General features: G+C 37.0%; 1 protein-coding gene across 2 annotated transcripts in view; it reads right to left on the reverse strand.

Annotated features, from left to right (window-relative positions):
• FAP (fibroblast activation protein alpha) overlaps positions 1–19971 on the reverse strand; it is a 94548-nt gene that overhangs the window by 51272 nt on the left and 23305 nt on the right. Inside the window, exons 3-10 of one of the 2 annotated variants that reach the window (XM_004375427.3) lie at positions 14970–15065; positions 13559–13653; positions 12569–12643; positions 11053–11105; positions 7158–7230; positions 6366–6486; positions 5244–5398; positions 2571–2674 (exon numbers count right to left, since the gene is read on the reverse strand). In XM_004375427.3, the coding sequence (XP_004375484.1) occupies positions 2571–2674; positions 5244–5398; positions 6366–6486; positions 7158–7230; positions 11053–11105; positions 12569–12643; positions 13559–13653; positions 14970–15065 (772 nt within the window). The remainder of the gene's footprint in view (positions 1–2570; positions 2675–5243; positions 5399–6365; positions 6487–7157; positions 7231–11052; positions 11106–12568; positions 12644–13558; positions 13654–14969; positions 15066–19971) is intronic. The other variant, XM_004375428.3, reaches the window with a different exon arrangement.

Consider the following 19971-nt stretch of genomic DNA (forward strand, 5'->3'; position numbering starts at 1 on the left):
AGTCCAAAGAACTAATGGACCACAACTACCATGGCCTCCACCAGATTGAGTCCAGTACAACTAGATGGTGCCTGGCTACCACCACTGACTGCTCTGACAGGGATCACAACAGAGGGTCCCGGGCAGAGCTGGAGAAAAATGTAGAACAAAATTCTAACTCACAAAGACCAGACTTACTGGCCTGACAGAGACTGGAGAAACCCCGAGAGTATGGCCTGCCAACACCCTTTTAGCTCAGTAATGAAGTCACTCCCAAGGTTCACCATTCAGCCAAAGATTAGAAAGCCCCCTAAAACAAAAAAAGACTAATGGGGCACAACAGTCCAGGGACAAGGAGTAGAAGGCAGGAGGGGACAGGAAAGCTGGTCATAGGGAACCCAAGGTTGAGAAGGGACAGTGTTGACATGTCATGGGGTTGTTAACCATTGTCATAAAACAATATGTGTACCAACTGTTTAATGAGAAACTATTTGTTCTGTAAACCTTCATCTAAAGTATAATTAAAATAAATAAATAAATATATCTGCTGAATTAAAAAAAAAAAACCTATAAGAGTTCATTTATCTAATGAAATTGTTTCATACTTGAGTTTTCTCCCCACTTTGGAATGTTATGTCTTAGAAAAGAACTTAAGACATAAGGCCAAAGCTACTAGTCAGTCTGCACAGAAAAAAAGCATTAAATTGGCTATTTTGTGTAGGTAAATTCAATTTTTCACTTTTTAATTAGTTGAGAGATAGCCCAGTATGGCGGAAAGACAAACTTTCTCTCCAGGCAGGTTTGTGTTTGAAGCTAAGTTTTAGCTGTGACCATGGGCAGGTGTTCAAATTGGGGTTAGTGTCATAATTAGAGATGACATATAAGAAATAACTCAGATAGTGCTTGGCACGTACTAGGTGTCAGTGAATGGCAGCAATTATTGCTTGGCTCAAACGATGAACTTGTATATAGAGAACACCAATGCAAATGAATCACAGAGTTTTGGATACCAGTGAAAAGAACCCACAGAGCTTGAAGGGGTTTCAGAGCCAAACCCTGACTTTATCTACGACTAGTTATTTACCTAGGGCCAGTTACTTAATCAATCTATACATCTTTCTATATCAAATGGAACTAACACTATTACCAATTTCAAGCATTGCTATAAAGTTTAGCTAAGGTGATAAGCTAAGTGGGTAAGAACTATGTCTGCTACAAAGTGAGTACTCAGAAAATGTTATCATGGTGCAGGAGTCTGGTGGTGCAGTGGTTAAGTAATTGGCTGCTAACCAAAAAGGTTAGGGGTTCGAATCCACCAGCTGCTCCTTGAAAACCCTATGGGGCAGTTCTACTCTGCCTTATAGGGTTGCTATGAGTCAGAATTTTTTTTTTTTTTTTTTTACTTTACAGATGCTCAAACAAGACTCTTGACTCTTTCTTTCATATTCTTTCCACCATTCCACATTTGTCTCCTAAGGAGAGTGACACTCTTTTTCTAAATGTTGTATTTAGTCATTTTCATCAACTAGATTGTCGTGGGGAATAACAGACAATTTTTTAAAATTTGATTATCCAAGAGTCAATTCACCTTGATAAGGCCTACCAGGGACCTAGGATGGAGTTCTTTTGCCTATTTAATGATCAATCTTCAGCCCTGGCTAACTCTCCTTCATAAGGCAGGAGAAGAGAAGACAAGCTTTGGGCTGCTAAAACCAGTTGCCGTGGAGTCAACTCTGATCCATAGTGAATCTATGAGTGTCAGAGTAGAATTGTGTTCATAGGGTTTTCAGTGGTTTGGAAGTAGATCTCCAGGTCTTTCTTCCGAGGTGCCTCAACCTTTGCATTAGCAGCCAAGCTCATAAACTGCTTGCACCACCCAGGAACTCTTTGGACTGCTAGGGACTGGGAAGTGCTAAGTAGGCCCACAGGCAGAGCTTAGGGAATCCCTCCCCTTTATCCACGTCAACCAGAATAGCCACAGAGGAGTGGTGTCGGGGCTGGAAATTTGCTGTAACAAGGACTCATCAGACAAGGCCTAAATAGGGCACGATGCTGGGGAAGTGAGAATGTTTCAGGTCCCTGTCTGTCTATAGTTAATCCCAAAACAGATAATTCTATAGCCAGATAATTGAGAATAGACTGCACCCTGTGAAAAATGCTAATATTTGGAGAGGATTGGATTACCTTCTCTTGTTTATTGTGCACATGTGATAAGCATAGATCCACAACCCTGGGTTTGAGAGAAAACAGGCCAGACTTGAAAGAAGTCAGGCCGAGGACAAGTACAAATTTTACTATCTTCCTGCCACTCCCAAGTTTACATTTGCATGTCTGAGGAAAGTATCATTTAGACTGATCATTGAGCTCACCTTTATATGTGTGAAAAGGGTAATTTCTAACCACCATTTTAAGAAACTTATTTGTGATTTTCCAAGTTGTATGTATTTAAATTTACATGATTATTTTATTTTTTACTTATAGCATGCACGTTACAAACTCACTAGAAAAGCACTGTAAACTCTGATTAAGAAATTTCAAAGCGTATTAAATTCACTGTGGTGGGAGGCGGGAGGAATCTGAGACTAATTTACCTTGAGGCTATCATTGCTGGAACTGGCACTTCTCTGGGACCTACATGTCCAGGGTACGTGGTATCAATAATAAATATCCGAACGACAGGATTCTTTGCCCCAGCCTGCCAAGAAAATGGAAATATATAAACTCATGAAATTCCAATTACCACCAACATTGTAAAGATGCTTTAGGAATTTGATGTTGTTGTGTGCCACAGAGTCGATTCCAACTCAGAGCCACTCTATAAGACAGAGTAGAACTGCCGCATAGGGTTTCGTAGGCTGTAATCTCTACTGGAGCAGATCACCAGGTCTTTCTCCTGTGGAACCACTGGTGGGTTGGAACTGCCCACCTTTCAGTTAGCAGCCAAGCTCTTAACTGTTGTGCCACCAGGGCTCCTTTTTAGGAATTTATGCATATTTTTATAAGCTAGTAATGTCGACCATGTTACTTTTGAAAACAGTCTATCCATAGCATGACTAGGAACTTCACTTTAATTTCACTTGCAGGGCAATTGCAAATATTACATCAACCAGAGTGAAAACATACATTTTAAATGTTTAATGAGAGAGCTTTGATTTATAGGGAAAAATATTTTGGATATAAAAATATAGTTCTGTGATGGTTACTGCTCTTTTCTGATTTCCAAGGAAGATCTGTCCCATTATTATTATTAGGATAATTATAATAATAATCCTTTCACAGTGTGCTAATGGGAGTGCAGAGGGGGATTTGCTTTGGAAAGAGAGTGGAAAGAGGAATAGATGAAAGATAGTTTTTGCTTTTGTCCCATCATTTGGTTGAGGACAATCTGCAAACACTCAATCTCCTAGCTGGTTACATTACTACTGCTACCATCCCCAAAAGATTACAGAAATTTCACCTCCAAATAAGGTGTCCATGGGATTTACAGTTTTCTTGTTTCCTGAAATTTACATGACAGTATAAGTCATGTCCAGACAGTTTATCTTCTACTACAGAAGAAGAGAATCTTATACATGTAATAAAATTTAAATCCACAAAGTTTAGGTACATAGTCTTAAATGACTCACTGTTGTTTGCATTCATCTAAAGAATTGTCCAGTCTCTCTTAAGACCTCCCTTTTTCATACCCAGGGTTAGCTGGGCCTTCTGTGGTTCTTTGGAGTGGTCCTACAATGCCAGATGTTTCTCTCAGCAAATTTAGTCTCCAAAGAAACAAGCAAAATTTGGGCCCGAACTTCCCTATCAGTGTCAGTCACTCTTCAGATCTGAGTTTCCTCATCTTTTCCTATTCACACAGACCCTCCCAAAGATTCAAGTTCTTTTATATCTTGGGTCCCAAGTATCACACCTCTCACTTTCAAACACCTCCTTCTTTCAGACTTTCTACACAGCCCTTGAGACACGACTTATCTAAACACTCGTCTCATATCCATTGCCTTTTCTTAAATGACTTTTAACATATATATTCTTGTTAGCTGCCATCGAGTTGGCCCCTGACTCATGGTGACCCCATGCACAATGGAATAAAACACTGCCCGGTCCTGTCCCATCCTCATGATCAGTTGCAGATAGGACCATTGTGACCTATAAGGTTCCTATTGGCTGATTTTCAGAAGTAGAGCACCAGATCTTTCTTCCTAGTTGGTCTATAGTCTGGAAGCTCCGCTGAAACCTCCTCAGCATCATAGCAACACATAAGGCTCCACTGACTACGCATGAGTTGCATCGGTCAGGAACCAAATCCAGGTCTCCCACATGGAAGGTGAGAATTCTACCATTGAAACACAAATAACCTCAACAGAAATATTAGACTATGAGTAATTTCTACTTTTCTAGCTATGGCCACTTTGGCTTGCTTCAGAATTCTCTCATGTATCTCTCATGTATTCTCACATCCATCCTATTGTTGTCATATATAGGGACTCACTGGATCCATCCATGGGCAGTGTTCCCTTTGACAAGTAAAAACAATAGAGACTAAAGGACAAAGAACCACATTCTAACATCTCCTTGTGCAAGAGGAGAATTTACACTTTGATACTCCTCTTTCAAATTTCTTTTCTAAGAAATGATACTACGATGCTTCTCCACCGTGACCTGGCCATTCTCCTACTGCACACACAAGTCTCCTCTCTCCAGACATATGGCTGATTGAAAAGTATGTATACTAAGAACTCTAGAATGTTAGATATGCAAGGAACTTTGGGCTCACACTATGTCTAATTCCCCTGAAGGAAGACACCAAGAGTCACAGAGTTTACCTGCCTTGTATGTCCAGAAAAGACTGTAACTCCTGTCTGCTACCTGACAGGAAGATCAAGCTCAACATTTTTGTTTCCCATTCTAGTTCACATTTACATGAGAATTCAAGAGGGAATTGCAAAACAGAACTTTACCCTGAATTTGGAGCACGAAATATGAAAAAAAATTAAAATTAAGTTAAGCTTGTTTTTCCTTCATGATCTAGACCATATGTTCTTCAAAGATTATGCAATGGATTTTGCAAAGACTACTTCATCCAGTACAACCAGATGTCCAAAGCAACAGATGTCCATATAAATAATAGAGCACAGTACAATGTTTGCCTTACAATGAACAAGGATAAGAAGCTCTCCAAATTTATTGATCCCACCTCTATTCATCGTAATGGTTGCTCATTTTGACACTAGGGAAATAAAAGCATCTGCTAAAAGTATTCAACATACCTTTGGATATGGAATATTTATTGTTCTGGGGTACTGTTCATCTCCATAATAGGAATAGGCAATAACTGGTATATCTGTATCATTAAATTCTGCATATGCTAAAAATTTTCCATTAGGAGACCACCAGAGAGCATATTTTGTAGCGAGCATTTCCTCTGAAAAATAATACTAGCATATTAGTTACAATTATATTTTATTTTTAAATTATCATCAACACTTTGAGATATCACTTTATTGACTAGAATAATTTATTTAAATGTGAGTGTGGCATGTGCTCTACTTTATTTAAAAAATAAATAATTTGGGTCAAAAAGAATAGTTTAAACTTATTCCCACATCGAACATCAATTGCTCTATTAGGAAGTGACCCTAATGAGAAATGTAATTATTAAGATAAATAATAAACATCACAGCAATAATTAACTTGTCCTTTGAGGGTAGCTTTTTTTTTTTAATATTCACCTGAAGTAGCAAAACCAATTTATTCTACAGAATAACATAAACATTGAAATTTGAATTTCTCTTCTGGGAATTATTATTTTTAACCAAGGTTAAAAATCACCAACTTTAACTTAGCTGTATTTTTTAATATGGAAGTGAGGACTAAAAGGCCTTTTAAAATCCAGTTAAGCTCTAGATAGTATGAATTATTATTTTTACATTTTTCTTTCAGTATCTATTTTATTATTAATATTTTAATTATAAATACATGCCCTGGAATGGGGAGAGAATTCATGAGAGTATCAAAAACTAAGAAGCTTTTTCCACAAAAATAATACACACATAAAACAAATGATTAGTTTTGGAGAAAATATTTATTTCTCATTAAAAAAAAACTGAGAAAATGTACTAATACAAGACCTAAGGACCATATGCTTCTTGGAATATAAATTATTACTACCACGTTATTTATAGTGTTTATGAAAATAAATTCTACAGTCCTCTGATAGCAAGATTATGTTTTTTTGAATATGCAGATCTTGTTCATAACCTGAGCACGGCTTTCAGAAATGATAGCACTCATCTAAATAAGATACCACCTAGTTGAATCCTGCTAAATGTATGAAATTATTTTTAAATGAAAACCTAAAATAGCAGTAGTAGGAAAAGAATATAGCTTACCTTCATAAACCCAGTCTGGAATTCCATTAAATATTTTATTTTCTTTTCCATTATATGTTATTTGAAAAGGTGGGTCTCCTGGTTTTTGTATCAAGTAGATATTGTTTTGATAGACATATGCCTGGAAGTGGTGGTGAGCTCATTAATAAGCAATTCCATGATCAACAGAATGAAGGTTGTATATTTGTGTTAATTACTCACCAAATACCTTCACAAAGAGTGATCATCCAGATGCAAAAAGATTCACAAATATCATTTTAATAGGCAAAAGAAAAAACCCAATCCACAATAAAATCAATTTTTAGGGTCTATACAAATAAAAAATAAACTCTGCTATTATATTAGTTGTTTTATTAACCAAATAAATAGTTATGTATATTGACAGAAAGTCAAATAAATTTCTGAATATTAATAGCCAGCTACATCTAATCTTTATTTAGAGTCCTTAAATAAGCACTTGGACAAAATTTCATGTTGTCTGAAGCTAGTCTGGGAAACTTGTGAAAACCATATTTTTCCTGAGCTTTCTGGCACAACGCATTCTGGCTGAGTATAAGGATAAAGTTTTTGACTGCGATATTTAAAGAAATCTATCCATGAGCTCGAGATTTTGCGGAATTCTCAGATGGGTTTCAATTTATCAAAACTCTTTCCATTTTTAACCACTAAAATAGTCATGAATGCATTTTTTTTTTTTTTTTCCTTTCAGGGAGGGAAATTTAACAAAGGCCAAAAGAAAATGGCTCTTCTTTCATTTAAATTATTAAACATTTCTATAATTTAAACACTTACTAATTTACTCCCAACAGGTGACCAGCATAAATACTGAATCGGACGAGGAAGCTCATTTCCTCTTACAAACTCTCTAGAAAAAAAGAAAAAGAAAAAAATTACTGTTCAATGCAATAAAAAAAAAAACTGTAAACAGAGAAAATATTAAAAATAAAGGATCATCCCCTCTGCTTCTACAAACGTAATGAGAAGACTGTAGGAATGTGGGGCTGGAGACATTGATTTTGGTCACTGTCCTTCTGCTAGTTACTTAAATGATACCGGACAAGTCACTGAACTTTTCTGGGTTTCAGTTTTCTGACCTTTATAGTGAGGTACCTGGATTAGGATTTATAGACTGTTATAGGAGCCCTGGTGGCATAGCGGTTAAGGCCTTGGCTGCTAACCAAAATATTTGCAGTTCAAATCCAACAGCTATTCCTTGGAAACCCTACGGGGCAGTTCTACTCTGTCCTGTAGGGTCCCTGTGAGTTGGAGCCAACTCAACCACACCTAACAACATATGAGCCCTGGTGGTACAGTGGTTAAGAGCTCAGACAACTAAACAAAAGGTCAGCTGTTCAAATTCACCATCTTCTCTTTGGAAACCCTATGGGGCAGTTCTGCTCAGTCCTATAGGGTCACTATCATTTGGAACTGACTTGATGGCAGTGGGATTTTTTTTTTCTTTTATAGTGGAAACATCTCTAGTGATTATCTGATAGTATCCTCTCATTTTATAGAAACAAACTTGAGGTCTAGAGAGATAATACGACTTCTTAAGGTCACATTGGTAGTTCCTGGTAGATTCCTAATTAAACTCAAGTCCTTTAACCCCTGAGACTGTAAAATTTGCACACACCATACTAAGATGGCCGGGAAAGTGCCTTGTAGCTCCGAAATTCTATAATTGTACTGAAGTTTAATATGTACACTTCCATATTCTCATTTCCAACCCCCAGCTCTGTGAATGCATATGCATTTCAAATTTTTGAAACTAAGATGCCATTTGACAATCTCCCCAGGGATCTGACTTAAAATCAGAAAAGGAAAGGAACATCTGATCTCAAGCTAAACTGAAAAACAGATCGTATATTGGGCAGTATGCCTTATGCTTGCATAGTCCTCCAGCCATGGGGAAATTTCGAATATCCTATTGGCCAAAAATCTCACTTTGATGTTTTAAAGTCATCCTGCAAATACTCAACTGCCTGACTTGTACTGTGGAGCTTTTGTAGCTCTTCAGCAAGAATGTGTTCAGATTTTTATGTGTTAGAGAATCATAGGATGTCGTGCTTCAGTTTTGACTTTTTTCGCCTTGAAGATTGTATTAATGGTTTCATCAAGACTGGCTTTGTGGGGGAAGCAAAGCAAGACATGCTTCCAAGGTATAATTTGAGGAGCCTCAAGAAAGACTCTCTTGCCTCAGAATAATCCCTCTCTAACTGGACCTAACATGTGCCCGACATTTTTGTCTTTCCCATTTCTTTATAGTTTAGGCACCTGTGAACACCTGTGACACGTATTACAATGATTTTACACATTAGGTCATGTAGCATGAGGCCTAGAGAGCACTGGGGGAATATAGCACAGGACAGATCAGTTTTGATTGGAGAAAGAGTGCTGCCCCTTGGGAGAGACCCTGGTACTGCATGAGGGCCATGGCCACCAGAGAACAGTATCTGAGCCCCACCCAGGCCCCAGGAAATCTGCAACATCGTGAAAGAGATGTGAGGTTACAGGCAAAGGAATGACCCAGAGGCGAAGATGTTCATTCTTCACCTGCTTCACTATTCTGCCTTGTGCCAGTCCTTATGTTTCCTTTAACATTACAACACTGCCTTAGGTTTCCTTATGCCATGGAATCATCTATGCAATCATGAAGACAGCGCCAAGCTGAAAATCTCAGCATACGTCTTTCATGACTTGATAAGTTCCCTCTGTGGTCATTTCCTGTGTTTTCTAAGCCCTTGTAGTACGACAGAAGGTGGAGGAGCTGCTTGACTATGGCTGCCATCTCCTCAGTGTTCCTTCCCTAGTTTGAAACCGGAGCCATCTTCATTTTCTCTGTGGTGGATTTTTATAGACTCTTCAGAGGCTTATAGAAGGCTTCCAACGAGCAGCATTCAGTCTTGCCCTCAATCTCAACATATTTGCCATCCCTCACTTCCTAAATTGTGCTGTATTTACTTGACAACAAAACAATGTGACAAACTGCACAGCTGTGGAGGAATAAAATAATAACCAATGGCTTGATTAAATTAACAGCACATCAGCTACATATTAAACATGATTTTAGGTCATAAGGCTTATAAAACCCGTGAATAAAATATTAGTATTGATCATCTTTTGGAATGCTTTTCAGTTTGGTGAACCTCAGCGTAGGTTGTACAGGGAGAATTTCAAAATGATTGAAAGAAAAACAAGGAAATGATTAAAGCCTTAAAAAATTGTACTGAAAGACTAAGGTGCCCGCCTCACTAATCTAAAGGTATTTTGAGAGTAAGGTTGGGGCTTTGATCTCATTTGTATCCTCCCATATATGCCTTACAAAACAAAACAAACCCGCTGCAGTTGAGTTGATTCTGACTCATAGCAGACCATATAGGACAGAGTAGAACTGCCCCATAGGGTTTCCAAGGAGCGGCTGGTGGATTTGAACTGCCAACCTTTTGGTTAGCTGCCGAATGATTGACCACTGTGCCACCAGGGCTCCTTACACATGATAGATGTTCATTAAATACTTCCTGAATTGAATGATGATGTGGTTACAAAGAACAGACTCAGAATGTATTAGGATTTAGACTCTACTTTAAGAAGCAGTTCTTATTTCTTAATCGGATAATTTAAAGAGATCAGGGTTATTCTTTTTCTGAACAGTTAAAAGAAATAGATCTTTTTTTTTTTTTTTTTATGTTTTGTGCTCCTGCTAAACAAAGGGGGAAATAGACCAGAAGAACTTTCAATACCTCCTCAAGCCATATAATTATTTTTCCCTTTTATATGACAGCAAAGAGGATATCACATTAAGATGAGTAACTAAACCAATTTATTGTCCAAACTTAGCCAGAGTGATTTTTCTAAACTGCAAATCTGATCATGTCATTTCCCATTTAAAACCCTTCAGTGATTCCCTATTGCTATCAGAATGAGATCTAAACTCTTTTCGTTGGTTTCCTCATTATTATTTGGCCCATGCTTCCTGGCCTCAACTCCTTCCCAACCTTCCTCCACCTTCCATCAGTCAGAGCACCCCTCCTCCAGTTTCAACTAAACTGACCTACTTTGAATTACCCGAACTCTCCACAAAGACGCTTCCCTTTGGGCATTTACAAGTATTCTTTCAGCTAGGAGTTCTTTCCATCAATCCTTTACCTCTCTGCACATTCTTTTAATTTTTTTTTTCTATTTTCAATTGTAAATATTAAAACATACAGATAAGTAAGGAAAGTAATATAATAGATGACAAATAATCTACCACTTAAATTTAAGAGATGTTAACATTTTGCCACACTTAAAAATAATAAACTAATTTAAAATTAATTGATGGATAATGTATTCAATACAACTATAATGTTGCATCGCCATCCCTTCTGTCTACTTCCAAAGAAGGAGCCACTCTCCTAAAAAGAGTGTGTCATTCCCATGCATGTTTTTATACTTTTATATATATATACACATATAGTTTTTCTTTTCCTACTTTTGAACACAAAATTATAAATATTCTATTTATGGAGTTATATACATATATATGTATATACAAAATCTTCATGCTATTTATGGAGATTACATATATGCATATACAAAACTAAATCAGTAACAAGATAATGTAGTCTTAACCTCAAATCAGAATTTGGAATGAAAAAGTCTAGATATTAGTTTTAAGTAGTATTAATAAATAAACATAAAGTGTTACCCATTTCTAAGATCATAGATATGATACGTTGCTGTGTAAGAGTATCTCCAAAGCTGTCAGAAAGAAGAGAGGCAGTGACAAATTATAATTTAAAATAGACATTATCCATAATATATAAATATTAACATCATCCATCACAGCTTTAGAATTATAAAAGAACCATGTTCACAGCACTAGGAAGGGTATGTTTCAATTCCAAATGAGTCATCGAAAGAGTTTTGTTGTGGCCCTTTGTGCTGTTTGTCCAAGTTCCAAAACTACTCTCAGCAGTGATTCCATCCTCACTCCATAAAAAGCATATCCAAAGGCATTCCCTCATGTTAAAAGCTTTTCTTTGACACACTCCACCCTAGGAAATTTCCCTTTATGCTCTACCTTGATTCAAGTAAAACCACTATGGCTTCTGTGTCCATAGAGTAATTTATTATAATGCTAGCCTTTAAAGTTGGGCACAGAGAATTTCATCTGACATTTGGTTTTGTTGCAAAAATGCATGTCTTTCTTTAATTGAGCATAGTTTTTTAAAATAATAGAAACTGAAAAAAATAAATAGGAGACGTGTAGCTTATAATTCTTTCTGAAAAAAAGCTATTTTTTTTTCAAGTGTATTTGTGTTGTGGTTAGTAAATGACCCAAGTATTATTTTGGATTCTGGCTTTCTTAATAGGGTTTCAAATTCTTGACATAAAAGTTCCTTCAGGGTGAAACACATCTTTCTGAAGACTGCTGGTGAACAAGACCTGTGCCTGCCTACCTACATGCTGGAAGATAATCAGCTGACAGCACAACCAGGGAGGGGTGAGGTTGATCTCTCATTCTGTGTATCAGGGTGCTTGGCCTCACTAATAGGATATGAAAAATAGTAGCTAAAATGAAAGACTCTTGATCTGAAAGGAATCGTTAGAAGTTTAATTTGATAGTACATTATTTTGTCCTTTTGCTGGTATTAGTAGAAAAAATAAGATGATTAGCTTCCCTCTACAACTTCATTCTAGGAGAGGAAATAAATCAAACAGTCATGCGGTTTGGTGCAAATACTTCTAAGCTAGGCTTTAGAAAACAGAAATTTAAACGCTGTCTCTACCGCTGACTGTATATTATCTTGTTGGAACAAGTGAGTTAAATATGTTACTCTTTGAGTTTTCCATTTCCAGTAATAATAACCTTTTATGAGATACGTGAGAATTAATTAATAGTTTATGGTGTCAAATAGCATTAGGAATACAAGGATAACTCTCCCTTTTCTAGTGAATATCAGTGCTCCCAAGTGAAGTTTTCTTCCCTCAGTGAAAAGTAGTTTCTACTAGGCGATGCTGACCAGACAAGGAAGCCAACTTTTAAATTATTTATATATGTGTCAGTTATGCTTCTCAGGCTCATCTAGAATCTACATTAACTTCTTGAATATTTAGAGGTCAAGATGGATTCTTGTTTCCTTTTACTTTCATCAACCCACCTGTGGATTAGTAGGAGAGATAATCAGATACACCCAAATTAAATAGTCAATTAAAAATACCTTTGAATAATCACTTTCTAGATATGCAAATTGCTGATCAGGTGATAAGCCATAATTTGAAGCGTTCACACTTTTCTGAAATTATGAAGAAATTGTTGAGAGAACAGAATAAAATAAAAGCCATGTAAATTTGCAGTTTTAAAAGTATCATATCACTGACACATTCATACATACAGATAATTTTGATGTAATTCAAAAAAATGCTTATCTAGTACCTACTATATATAATTTACTAGACACCACAGGGGAGGAGGAAATAAAGAAGATACACTTCTATGATCTCAAGAAGCTTATAATGTTATGTAAATGAGTAACTTATAAGTTGGAAAGTCCATAAAAGAGATACAAATACGGTATTAGGAGACCAATAAAAAAGGAATCCAAATGAGAGTATCATTGACACACTGGGGAGGTGAGCATCATCTGATCTCGGTTTTAAAAGATTTGTGGCCTTTTCAGAGTGAAGAAATAGGAGGATTGAGAGTCTAGGAAGGTAGAAGAGCATGTTCCTATATATAATGGCTACCATTTCTTGAACATTTATTCTGTATTAGGCACTATCCTCTTACACATGCTATTTTACTTAATTCTTATAATAATACAAAGAGGTATTATTATTATTCCCACTTTACAGATGAGAAAACCATAGTGAGGCTGGTGGTGTAGTGTGGCCCTTCCCCACGGTTCCACAACTAGGTAAGTGGAAGAGCCAGGATTTGAACCTAGATTTTCTCACTCTAAAGACTAAGTTCCTAACTCTCATGCCATAGTATTTCCATGGAGGAGGAAAGATGATAGGTGATTTAGAACCAGGCAAGGACAGTGGTCTAGTGTAGCAGGAAGAGAGAGCTGGAGGAGAACTAGATTGGAGGATGGAGCTAGGAAGGCAGATTGAGACCAGACTGGGTGTTAAGGAGTTTGGATTATGTTCCTTGGTCAGTGAAGACCTGGTAAAAGTTTCGCAGGAGGAAGAGGATGATGGATACATACCATAGTGGTATTACTCAAAATGGTATATGATTCTCCTGTTTCAATATTATAAAATACTACATTATTATCTGTAGATTGATGAAGATATTCTTGTCCTTTAAACAAAAAAGAAAAAAAAAAAAACTTGAAATGATCTTCCTTAACAGAAAATATATTTATAACAAAGAGAAATCTCTTTTATTTCACAGACTTACTGCATTTTTCCTCCCTGTCCTATAAATATTTTTGTCAGACTTAAAATTTAAGTTGGTATTGAAAGGAGGAAAGAATACCTTTCTCTACTTTACACAAAGATGCCATATTTGCTAACAGTCCTAGTCTAACAGGTTCAGAAAGTTTAGAAATAAAATTGCGTTTTGTTTGTGGTACAAAAAGCATAAACTAGTTAAAAATAATTTCCTTTTTTATTGTGGTAAAATATACATCACAAAACATTTGTCAATTCAACATTTTTTACATGTACAATTCAGTAACATTGATTATGTTCATCATATTGTGCAACCATCAACACTATCCATTTCCAAATTATTCTATCACTCTTAACAGAAGCCCAGTGTTCCTTAAGCAATAAGTCCTCCTTCTCCAATCCCTCCTGCCTTCCCGCCCCAGGTAACCACTAATAAACACTGGTTTCTATATATCGCCTATCCTAGATATTTCATATAAATGGGATCATATAATATTTGCCCTTTTGTGACTGACTGATTTCACTCAGCATAATGTTTTCAAGGTTCAGCCATGTTGTAGCATGTATCAGGACTTCAAAAAATGGTCTGTTTCTTTTACAATAAAAATAATACATGACATTTGGGTTGTGTTAGGTTTAGCTTAAAACCCATTTTATATACATTTTATTTTCTAACAAAAAATGAAAATATTCAATTTTGTTTAGTGTGTTTTAGGTATACAACTATGTCTTAAATAATTTAGTTCATCTCTCCATTTGTATGATTAGACTGATTCAATATCATCCTATTACTTTTTAAAACTATAAGCAAATACAGTTTTATGAGCTTTAATGTTTTTGTTGCCAAGTTGGGATTTTGCGTGTTTTTCAGATTATCCAGTTTAACAATAAAATTTATCTTTTGGCAAAATTCCCATAACTTCTCCTAAATAGGCGCATGTCTCCCATTCTGAAAAGCTACAGTATACGCTCAAGTTATTTCAACGATGCATTCTCAACTTTTACTTTTCTACTAAAAGTCCTATTGTCTTCATTACTATTGGTCAAATCCAACTTGGATGGTTCTGTCAAAGTACTTTGATGGACACTTGAGTTATCCAGATAGTTGTTCTTTTTGTCTATTTCAACTGATATGGCTTCAATTACCATGAAGATGCATTAGCACTAAAAAACACACATACTTTACTAAAAACAAACAAAAAAACAGATAAATAAATAACTTACCTGAAATCCAGTTTGGAAAAAATGTTTTATATGAAAATGTCCCATTTAAAATATCCTTCAGTGTGAGTGCTCTTGTACTTTCTTCATCGTTATGGACTTTAGGGGAGGAAGAAACATATTATTATTAAAAAGAAAGTTAATAACACAAATAAATTCTCAGCCTGACCCTCAACTGTTCTTTTGCATGTAATAAACAGATCTACCATTTGCTAAGCACTTGCTAAACACCTATCTTAGTAACTCTAAGTATTATTGCCTTTTTGGTAGGCAGGGTAACTTAGGCTTAGAGAGGCAGTTTGATTGGCTGGAAGGGAATATTGGTGGAGACATGTATAGGAGGATTAAAGATGTAGAGAAGAACCATGCTGAGCAACTGGGACTTTATTCTTCAGCTAGTGATGAGGTGTCAGAGGTTTTAGAGGAAGAAGATGAGATGAGATTCCCACAACCACAGGCCTTGCACAGCTATGGGTTTGACTAAAAACTCAGCCTTGTAAACAGTTGACTTGTTTCCTCGCATATGCGTGACTTGGATGTCTACTGATTTATCAAGCATGTATCCCAGCTGGTCAGGTGAGACTAGCACATTATCTTCAAAACACATTAGTGAATGTAGACAATTTCTTATCCTGACTAGGTTTTTATAAAGAGAAAGTGAACCAGAAGGAAAAAAAAAAAAAAAAAAACTACATCATCTATACAAATTATCTGAAAAATTCCAAGAGTAGAGGTTTTCCATATAAAAGCTCACAAACCACAAGCAAATTTTACCTATATCTGAATCCTCCAAAACTACCGTGTTTTTCAAACATGATTGCATTTTCAGAAGGATACTCCACATGAATAGAACAGCAACCAACTTCCAGTCCTTCATGCCCATATTGCCATTCTCCATCCCCTCCACCTTACCCCTTTTCTAGCCTCACCTCCCATTTACAGAACCAAAAATTATTGAAATGTTCTGCACCTTGAATAGCATTATGAATCTGGCATTTGCCCAGGTAAAACTAAAACTGTCAATGATGAGAGCTGTAACTTCATACTCCTGCTAAAATCTTTCCATGGCTTTCTATGATTCTTAGGATAAAGACCAAAAATGATAACCTGGACTACAGGTCCTGGCTGGTCTGGGCCAACCTATCCCTCCAGTTCCTTCCTGCCTCTCTCTCCTTACTTTCAAGGCTCCAAACATGCTGGGCTTTTTGTTCTTCAAATATTCTTTCCTTCGCCTAGGGATTTTGCACCTTTTTCCTCCCTTTCCCTTTACTTAATAACTTCTATTCATTATTTAGTGCTCAATTCAAAGGCCACTTCCCCTGAGAAGTCCTTCCTAACCCCCTGGTTTAGGTCAGTTCCCTCACTGAGCATTCCCATAGAAATATGTTCCTTTCTGTTAGAGTATATGTCTTGGTTTGTAATCATATATGTATTTGAGTGATTATTTTATTAATGTTTCTCCACCTCCCACTGTCATCTCTAATCACCATAAGGGCAGGGATGATGTCTAGTTTTGCTCACCATCACATTCCCAGTGTATAGCAAACACAGGTATTTAATAAATACTTGTTGAATAAATAAATACATTAATTCAAAGGATGGATGAATGGATGGATGAGATTTGTGCTGTTTTCTTTAGTGAATGGTTCTACCATTAACTTCCTGTATGGCTTTAGGAAGTCTGTCTCTGGCATCCCAGCTTGCTCACCTATAAAATACGGAACTGGACATGATAATGCTGACAATCCCTTCCAACTCCACCACACTAGATTTTGAAATTTGAAACTCAACCTGCTCTATTAACCTTGTAGTTACGCAAAGGTACTACCATGTTATAAGAGAAAAGTAAACAAGTAGATAATGGCATCTTCTGCTATTTTAAGCTCATTCAAATTTATATGTATATATAATCCACGCAGTTTATTAGGACCATGGGATGTTTTCTCCCCCTTAATTTCCCTAAAATTAACTTGGTGGTTATGAGAATATAAGCAGCTGGTGAGCGCCTTCGCAGCTAGACACTGAATACTTAATAACATTGTTGTTGTTGTTAGGTGCCCTCTAGTCGGTTCCAACTCATAGCGACCCACGTACAACCGAACAAAACACTGCCCGGTCCTGCACCATCCTCACAATCCTTGTTATGCTTGAACCCATTGTTGCAGCCACTGTATCAATCCATCCTGTTGAGGGTCTTCCTCTCTTTCATGGACCTTCTACTTTAACAAGCACTATGTCCTTCTCCAGGGAATGGTCCTTCCTGATAATGTGTCCAAAGTATGTGAGACAAAGTCTCACCATCCTTGCTTTTTTTTTTTTTTTTAAATTACGATCTAGGTGAAACTTTACAGAGCAAATTAGTTTCTCATTAAAGAGTTAATACACAAATTGTTTTGTGACATGGGCTGCCAACCCTGGCAAGTGTCAGCACTCTCCCCTTCACAACTCCAGTTTCCCTGTTTCCATTTGTCCAGTTTTCCTGTCCCTCCCTGCCTTCTTGTCTTTGCTTTTGAGCTGGTGTGCCCATTACTCTCGTATATATGATTGAACTATAAAGCACATCCCTTGCATGTGTTATTGTTGGCCCTATAGACCTGTCTAATCTTTGGCTGAAGGTTGAACCTCAGGAGTGACTTCAGTATTGAGTTAAAAGGGTGTCCAGAGGCCATAGTCTCAGAGTTTCTCCAGTCTCCATCAGACCAGCAAGCCTGGTCCTTTTTTCTTTTCTTTTCTTTTTTGGTGAATTTGAATTTCGTTCCACATTTTCTCCCATTCTGTCAAGCACCCTGTATTGTGATCCCTGCCAGAGCAGTTGGTAGTAGTAACCGAGCATTATCTAGTTGTTCTGGGCTCAGTCTGGTGGAGGTCATGGTAGTTGTGGTCCATTAGTCCTTTGGACTAATCTTTCCCTGTGTCTTTGGTCTTCTTCATTCTCCTTTGCTCCAGCCAGGATAGAACCAGTGGATGTATCTTAGATGGCTGCTTGTAGGCTTTTAAGACCTCAGTCACTACTCACCGAAAGTAGGATGTAGAACATTTTCTTTATATAGTATGTTATGCCAATTGAGCTAGATGTTCCCCGAGACCATGGTGTCCAGCCCTCAGCCTAGTAGTTCGGTCTCTCAGGGCATTTGGATGTGTCTGTGAAGCTTCTGTGACTTTGCCCTGGTCAAGTTGTGCTGACTTCACCAGTATTGTGTACTATCTTACCCTTCACCAAAGTTACCACTTATCTGTTATCTAGTTAGTGTTTTTCCCTCCCCACTCCTACCCTCTCTTGTAACCATCAAACATTGTTTCTTTCTGTGTGGAAAAATATTCATGCGTTTTTGTAATAGTGGTCTCGTATAGTATTTATCCTTTTGTGATTGACTTATTTCACTCAACATAATGCCCTCCAGATTCATCCATGTTGTGAGATGTTTTGCAGATGCATCATTGTTCTTCAACATTGTATAGACTCCATTGTGTATGTACCATAGTTTGTTTATCCATTCATCTCTTGATGAGCATTTAGGTTGTCTCCATCTTTTGCTATTGTGAATAATGTTTCAATGAACACAGGTGTGCATATGTCTATTCATGTGATGGTGCTTATTTCTCTAGAATATATTCTTAGGGCGGGATTGCTAGATTGTATGATATTTCTATCTCTAGCTTTTTAAGGAAGTGCCATATTGTTTTCCAAAATGGATGTACCATTTTGCATTCCCATCTGCAGTGCATAAGAGTTCCAATCTCCCCGCAACCTCTCCAACATTTGTTATATTCTGTTTTTTTGATTTGTGCCAGTAATGTCGGGCTGAGCTGGTATCTCATTGTAGTTTTGATTTGCATATCTAATGGCTAGTGATCGCAAGCATTTTGCATGTGTCTGTTAGCCACCTGAAGGTCTTCTTTGGTAAAGTGTTCATATCCTTTGCCTACTTTTTGATTGAATTATTTATCTTTCTATTGTAGAGATGTTGGATGCACCTATAGATTTTAGAGATCAGCCCTTCGTCAGAAATGTCATAGCCAAAATTTTTTTCCCAGGCTGTAGGTTCTCTTTTTACTCCTTTGGTGAAGTGTTTTGATGAGTGTGAGTGTTTAATGTTTAGGAGATCCCATTTATTTAGCTTATCTTCTGGCAATTTTGTATTGTTAATTATGGTTTGTATGCTGTTTGTGCCGTATATTAGGGCTTCTCGTGCATTCTTGCGTCTAAGGAGCATTCTGAGTGTACTTCTTCCAAGACAGATTTGTTTGTTCTTCTGGCAGTCTATGGTATATTCAATATTCTTTGCCAGCACCATAATTCAAAGGAGGTCAATTCTTCCATCTTCCTTATTCATTGTCCAGCTTCCACATGCATATAAGGCAATTGAAAATACCATGGCTTGGGTCAGGTGCACCTTAGTCCTCCAAGTGACATCTTTGCTTTTTAGTACTTCAAAGAGGTCATTTGCAGTATATTTGCCCAATGCTATACATTGTTTGGAAACTCTGGTGGCATAGTGGTTAAGAGCTAAGGCTGCTAACCAAAATGGCGGCAGTTTGAATCCACTAGGCGCACCTTGGAAGCTGTATTGGGCAGCTCTACTCTGTCCTATAGGGTTGCTATGAGTCAGAATCAACTCGATGGCAATGAGTTTGGTTTGGTTTTGGTTATACATTGTTCGATTTCTTGACTGCCTCTTCCATGGGCATTGATTTTAGATCCAAACAAAATGAAATCCTCGACAACTTCAATCTTTTCTCCATTTGTCATGATATGGCTTATTGATCTAGTTGTGAGGATTTTTGTTTTCTTTATGTTGAGGTGGAAGCCATACTGAAGGCTGTAGTCTTTGATCTTCATCAGTAAGTGCTTCATGTTCTCTTCACTTTCAGCAAGCAAGGTTGTGTCATCTGCATATCACAGATTGTTAATGAGTCTTCTTCCAATCTTGATGTCATGTTTTTCTTCATATAGTCCAGCTTCTCAGATTATTTACTCAGCATATAGATTGAATAATACGTATTC

Source organism: Trichechus manatus, unplaced genomic scaffold (assembly GCF_000243295.1).
Source record: "Trichechus manatus latirostris isolate Lorelei unplaced genomic scaffold, TriManLat1.0 scaffold00036, whole genome shotgun sequence".
Taxonomy (NCBI): domain Eukaryota; kingdom Metazoa; phylum Chordata; class Mammalia; order Sirenia; family Trichechidae; genus Trichechus; species Trichechus manatus.